This window comes from Glycine soja, chromosome 14 (genome assembly GCF_004193775.1).
Source record: "Glycine soja cultivar W05 chromosome 14, ASM419377v2, whole genome shotgun sequence".
Taxonomy (NCBI): domain Eukaryota; kingdom Viridiplantae; phylum Streptophyta; class Magnoliopsida; order Fabales; family Fabaceae; genus Glycine; species Glycine soja.
The window spans coordinates 11,113,463-11,120,712 of NC_041015.1; the positions used below are offsets into that span (position 1 = coordinate 11,113,463).

General features: G+C 33.0%; 1 protein-coding gene across 4 annotated transcripts; it reads left to right on the top strand.

The window, feature by feature from the left end:
* The first annotated feature begins 563 nt into the window (after window positions 1-563).
* LOC114384981 (probable protein phosphatase 2C 59) lies at window positions 564-5,818 on the top strand. 4 transcript variants are annotated; one of them, XM_028344864.1, is made up of 9 exons: window positions 564-637; window positions 918-1,195; window positions 1,986-2,113; window positions 2,708-2,806; window positions 2,925-3,083; window positions 3,628-3,714; window positions 3,809-3,900; window positions 4,575-4,649; window positions 5,185-5,818. In XM_028344864.1, the coding sequence occupies exons 2-9, from the start codon at window positions 978-980 to the stop codon at window positions 5,341-5,343; spliced, it is 1,017 nt and encodes a 338-aa protein (XP_028200665.1). In that variant the 5' UTR covers window positions 564-637; window positions 918-977; the 3' UTR covers window positions 5,344-5,818. The 4 variants fall into 4 exon arrangements, with proteins under 4 accessions (XP_028200665.1, XP_028200663.1, XP_028200664.1 ...); XM_028344862.1 differs by having other exon boundaries at window positions 579-787; XM_028344863.1 differs by having other exon boundaries at window positions 579-1,195.
* Window positions 5,819-7,250: the final 1,432 nt, after the last annotated feature.

Here is a 7,250-nt window from a genome sequence, read left to right on the forward strand (position 1 = left end):
TTGATTTTAATATATTTATCAATGTAAACATGATTAATTAATAAAAAATTATCTTAAGCGTGAATTTAAAATAATTATTATAAAAAATAATTTGTTATGACAGTAATTCCATCACAAATTATAATATATAATAAATTTATTGATTTTTATAATAATTATTTTTAAAAAATTATACTTAAAATAGTAGTTTTTGGTTGATGTTAGTATTTTTTTTAATACTTATAGTACATAGAAATTGAATTCTATTATAAATATCATTAAACTTATCATATATATATATATATATATATATATATATATATATATAACATATTAGCATGTAATTGAATGATATAATTGGAATTTTTTTTTAATTTGAGAGACTAAAAATATTTTAATATATTTTAATTAAATTGAAAAATGATTTTTTAAGGAAAGAAAATATATTTCCTATTTTTGATTGATTTTCTTATTAACTCAAGAAATTCGAAAAATATTTTTTAGAGATGTAATTAATGATTAATGAATTAGTTTAGTTTACTAAAAGAAGATGGTGTCTCAATGCGTTGACCTCGATTGTTGTTGGAACAAACAAACCATGAAGCTATCTTGAACTAAAAATGAAACAGAATCCACTCCATCCTGTTTTCTCACCCTAGTAACTATGTCTCCTCCTTTCGCCTCTTCAACTTTCTCTCTCTCTCCCTAGTTGCATGTTTTCCCATGTTCAATAATAATAATAATTCTCACTAATCTCAACCTTGTTCAGTATTCAATTTGATTAATGACACCAAGATCCAAGCACAAAGTTTGTGTCTTTTTTCATTTATTTTTTTTTCTGCCTTTTGAGTGGAACAAAGTTTGAGTCTTTTTTCGGAAATTTATATGCTCTGTGACATTAACTGCACTTTCTTCCTTGTGGGGTTTCTTCTGTGCAGATTAAAACTTGGGAGTGTGTGATTATTATTCCAAAATGACCCCACCCCACACTTAGTGTTATGATAACTTGGAACCTTTTGCACGCAAGAATAAGCTGTACACACGCAAGAATAGCGCTATTATTATTTCTTCATTTTTTGTTGTTGTGGGTCAAAGAAGTAGCACCTGGAAGCCCTGAATATTCAGCCTGTGATATGGGGTACCTCAATTCAGTTTTGTCCTCTTCAAGCCAGGTTCATGCTGCAGAAGATTCACCTGTCAGTGGAGGGGGCCTCAGGTTTTTGTTGTATCCATCTTTCTGTAGATCTAGAATTGGTTGAATATGCTGAAGAATTGGTGTGTTTATTTTAATGGCTACAATTATTGTTGGTTAATGGTATTCTTACTAGGTTGTTGTTTTGTGTTGAATGATTTTGTCTGTTATGTCATTTTTTTTTAAATCGGCAAATGCTAGTTTGTTACAATTTTAGTTTTGTTAGCAGACCCATTAAACTCGTGACCTTTCCCCTCTTTTCTTCTCCCTTAACCATTCAACCCACCTTATATCTCCCGATTTTGTCTGTTATGTTATTTCCGTTTTCTTGTATTACTCCACGGGTGCTTCGCAGATTTACGATCTCAATTCTGTTTTATGTGGTTGTTGTTAGTATGAGTTTTGTGGTCAAGGGTCAAGAAGCATATTTATTGGATTTTTTTTATGGTATTTAAAAATTATTTGAAGAGGGGCCTTGGTTGATGTAGAACTGGTCAATCTTTGTTTTGTTGAACATCATAGTCAAGTTCTGCTTTTTTTGGTTTATTATTGGTTGTTGTTTTATTTGCTTCTCTTTATCGTATTGTCTATAAATTATATTGGATAATGTTATAATTTATACTCTTACTGCTACCAGAATGAATGAATTAGCAGAATTCTTTCTACTATGATGATGATTGAACATAGATGGTGATTTATGTGTGCAGAATTCAAAGATTATAGATGATTTTAATTGGTTTTTCTTTATATTTCTGGGTTTTTAGTTGATTGAATGATATGATTTTGACATGTTTGTTATGATTTGTAACTGCAGTCAGAATGGAAAATTCAGCTATGGGTATGCTAGCTCCCCTGGCAAGAGATCTTCAATGGAAGATTTTTATGAGACAAAAATTGATGGTGTTGATGGTGAAATTGTTGGCCTTTTTGGAGTTTTTGATGGTATATTTACATAATTCTCTCATCTCCATGTCCTTGTATCCATGCTACTTATGTTAAGAAAAGATGCTAAGATGATGATTGTAGTTGTACATTAATTGATAACACGACAAACTATTGCCTTTTGACCTAATAAAAAGTGATTGTTTCTATCCGTATTCGATATTTCATGTTAGTTTGTTTCTATCCCTGGATTTCCCTTTCTATGTTAGTGCCATATGTGGATGCTTCTACACATATCGTGGAATGTTTAATGATTCTGATTGCCTATAGTACTGTTTTATGCACACCATGAAGGAAATTTCTCTAGAGGTTAGTCATCTAAGTAATCTGTCTTTGAGCATAATTTCCAGAGGCTCTAACCATTATCTTGTACTTTCTCTTTCTAGTATTCTTTATTGTGACCAAGAACCTTCATGAATTCGTTATAGGAGCAATTATTGAATGCTGAGTGTTTCTTTATATAGCATTTCATTTCTATCATTTAAGCATGTAGGAGTTATATGCTATTGGCTATATATAACCTATACTCAATATTATTCTTTTTCAGCTAAAAATGTAAAAGGTAGCTGAAACTTTCTTGTTTGAAACTTTCAGGCCATGGTGGTGCTCGTGCTGCTGAGTATGTCAAGCAAAACCTATTTAGCAATTTGATCAGTCATCCAAAATTCATTTCTGACACCAAATCTGCAATAGGTGTGTAATTTCTTACCTATGACATAGCACCATGATCCCTTAGCCTGATGTTCTCCAACTTGATAAATCCCGAGAATAACTATTTTTTCCCCTCCTGCCAAACTGTTTTTCTCCACAGCTGATGCATATAACCATACCGACTCTGAATTTCTGAAATCTGAAAATAATCAAAACAGAGATGCTGGATCAACTGCTTCCACTGCCATTCTTGTTGGCGACCGTTTGCTTGTTGCAAATGTTGGGGACTCCAGAGCTGTTATATGCAGGGGTGGAAATGGTAAGGCTTGTAGCTTTTTAGTCTTGTATTGTTACTACATTCTTAGTTGCACACATTGTATTAGTTATATTGTTTCACATGAATTTTAGTTTTACTAATATCTCAGGATGTGTTAATAACTGTTATTGCCATATGGTTCTGGAAGTTTCTGTATTATTTTAACCCTATGCATTTCTGCTTATTTACTACTTTAGTTGTCTCTACCTGCTATTATCTATAGTCTATTGAGGCAGGAATATATTGAAGTACTTGATATTTGTATTGTCTAAAAAACTTTACATCCATTAATTAAGACATCATTTTTACTATTGTTTGTAGGCACTATTATACTATTAAGGAAACATTAAATATGTGAAAAACTCTACAGACTGCTGAATGCTAACTATTTATTTAAGGCTTTATCTTTCTATATAGCTTAATTACAAGTGTTCAATGATGGACTTATCATAGTTTGTACTTCTTGTGCTTCTGTTGATAAATTGCTTCAGCCTTCTGAACTTGAATGGTGACTTAAATATTTTTCTTTCCTTTTCTTTCCTTCTAGCCATTGCTGTTTCTCGGGATCACAAGCCAGATCAAACTGATGAGAGGCGAAGGATTGAAGATGCAGGTGGCTTTGTTATGTGGGCTGGTAAGGTTATCTTCTAGTTAGCTTTTTGTTATTTGATTTATTATAAGATTCATCTTGTTTGTCACTATGGAAAATCTAAACACTATGTTTACAGGAACTTGGAGAGTTGGTGGAGTTCTTGCTGTTTCACGTGCATTTGGTGATAGACTCCTGAAGCAGTATGTTGTTGCTGATCCAGAAATCCAGGTGTGTTTCTAATATGGTGAATCCATTCTTGGATATTTCATATATTCTTAGACTCATCTCAATCTGTGTCTGTATAGATTGCATGACTTAGTATATGGTTCACATTCAGAAACATCCTTTAAGTAAATTGGACAGGCAAAACTTTGCTTCAAATGAGAAGATGAAATTGAAAAATAACATCAAGCTTAAAACATGCTTAAACTACCCCTAAAATTTACAATTCAGAAAGAGCTTCCCACATATAGGTTTGTCATTGTTACTGGATCCCAAGAATTTGTTCTGTTAAGAAAAAAATTGACTAACTTACATGGTGCCATGGTGTATATATCCGTGTATGTGGTTTTAATTTTATGCATACTTGTTTATGGCTTGTTCAGATATTTGGAAATTCCCTAAACTTTATTAAGGTGAAAAAGTACTATGAAGTGATAGATCTTTTATTGATATACTCATTGTACAATTAACCTTGAGTACTACTGCTCTAGCATTTTAGAGCTTCTTGAAGAAAAATGCTGCTAACCGTAAGAATCATCTGTAATGAAACTGTTCTCTATATGAGAGATGTCCACTGACTGAGCTTTATTCTTGTTCAAATTGCTTCAAGTTGTGGATTTTTTTGGCCTCCATTCGTATTAGTTTAGTTACAACTAAAAAACATGTTTGTGGTCTTGCAGGAAGAAAAGGTTGATAGCTCTCTTGAGTTTCTTATATTGGCTAGTGATGGGCTATGGGATGTTGTCTCAAATGAGGTTGGCAATGATGTTCATTTCTTCCCGTTTCCTGTTGATAACTACAGTGTACATTTCCATCATAAACCACGAAAATATAAACGAGTTAAGACCTATCAAGAACTATTGGGTTGTTCATTTACCCATTTCTAGGTGCTTACTGACATGATTCCATAAGGTTAATAACTTATTTCTGAAAGGTATGGTCAAAGATTACCTACATCAACAGATAAGAATCCACCAAAATTATTTCATGTTAGAAACAACCATTTAAACTAGAGACGAAGGACAAATGTATTGTGCCATAACAAATGTCTATAAATTATATGAAACATGTGTAGGCTCATCTTTGCCACTATATGATGACCTACTTGATGTAGGTTCAGGAAAATTAGTCATCACTATCTTTATGCAAGTAAAAGAACACAAGAAATGGGAGAAAGATTGAAGACCAAATTCATGAGCCATATCTGATAAAACATGTAATTGTAAAAACAGAAAGCCATGCCCTGAAGTCTTAACTCATCTAACTCTCAATCTTTTCACTTTTCTCCAGGAAGCTGTTGCTATGATTAAACCAATTGAGGATGCCGAGGAGGCAGCAAAGAGGCTAATGCAAGAAGCATATCAGCGAGGTAGTTCTGACAACATTACGTGCGTTGTCGTTCGTTTTTTGTCAAACCAAGGTGCATCTTCTCATAGTAACTCTGGCTAAGTGTCCTTCACTCGAAGGCTAGTGTATATCTGGTGATGGATAAAAAAAAGACGGGATGTGGCAAAATCAGTTTATTATAGTAGGTCATAGGCATTCCTTGTAGCTATGTACCATGCAAGAATAGAAATCAAATTTGAACTCACTATGGCCCTCTAGCATAGAGCTATTCACACCATCCCCACATCCATAATTGAGTCCTACTTGTAGCTACGAAAAATAGTTGTGCAAAGAGTTTACAATGTTTTAATTATTTCACACACATGCTATTTGTACATGTGGTGTTGATCTTATTAATCCCCTCACTCCAAAACAAAATTCTCGTGTGCTTGGTTGAAGTTAAGTTCCCCCTTTCATTGTCAATCTGGTTTTACAGTGTTAGTCCCGTCCCATGTAACAGTTTGTTCTACTTTAATTATGGCTTTTATCAAGTGTATAATAATATAAATCTAATAAGAAACAATGTGCTTTCTCTTTCTTCTTTTGTAACTATGTTCAATAGTTTTGTGTGTTTGAGTGAGCTGTTACAAATGTGATTTTAGATGATCTTGATTTTGCAAAATTAAGGTGTTTGAAACTGCATTCACACAGCTATATGCATCCAACTCAATGCTACATATTATAGCATTAGTGTGTTTTGATAAGCGTTTTCAACGTGATTTTGGTTAAAATTGATTTTAAATATGAATTATGTTTAGATGTTTTTATTATTCTACACAAAAACTACTTAAAGATGCTTTAAGAATCAATTTGGATCCAAAATTAATTCTTTAACATGAAACTAAACATAAAATTTACTTAAAATTACGATAACTAGTTTTACAATGGGATTATGAAGAATTCAATGTAAAAACCAAATATGCTGAGTGTCAAGGTGGGTCTTTGATGCAATTTCAAACACTATATCTGGTTAAATTGAGTTTGAAATAAATTTATTTATGTCTGGAAGCATTTATTTGAGAGGTTTATAGTAAAATCAGTATAATAGTTTTTCCCATTAGATATATTTTTTTTCCTTTCTAATCAAATATGCTTTTGGAACAAAACTTGATTTTGCATAAAAATAACCAAACAACTCTTTCTTCGTTTGGAGTACTGAACCGTACAACCAACGTCAGTAATAATTTCCATGGGGTTATTGAAGAGATTAATGACCTTGGAAAAGGGCCACAATTGTATGGGCTCATTTGTCCTGTACAAACCCGCACTTTAGAAATGAGAGTTACAGGATGACTAATATTAGATGAGTGCTGTGAGGTGCACCCAACATTTTTGTTGGTGCACCCAGCAAAATTTGTAAATACCAAAAATGTCCCTGGGTTTTTTTCCTTATAAAAGCTTTTTTATTTTCCTGCGCTTCACAACTGCCGTTTTTGTTCATTGTTTTTCTCTGTTTTTGTGGTTTTTGTATGGCATTGTCTCGGGTTCATTGTGAACGGTTAGGTGCGATGAAGGTGAAGGTGCGTTGCGGTGGTCGACGGTGACAAACGAGGTACGCAGAAGGTGGGGGCTGTGTCGTGGACGTACGGATTACTTACGGATCAAGTTGATCCGTAAGAGACTTACATATCAACTTGATCTGTAAATTGGTGTGCCACTATTACAGATCAAGTTGATCCGTAAGAGACTTACGGATCAACTTGATTTGTAAGAAGAGTAACTATTTTTAAAGTGTGATGCTTTTCGAATTCAGTTTCCATTTATTTTAAAATTATTAATTTGTTTGTATGACCATTTTTTGTTTGAGTTGGTTAAATGGACAAAGATGAGTGAATGCATGAAATAATGTCTGAACAAGCGGATATGGATTATGAAAATGCAGAAGCATGTGGTGCGAATGAACCACATGTTAATTGTTCAAATGCATTCAATACTTCTCAGGTTATAATGTTAATGTTTGTCACAGATTT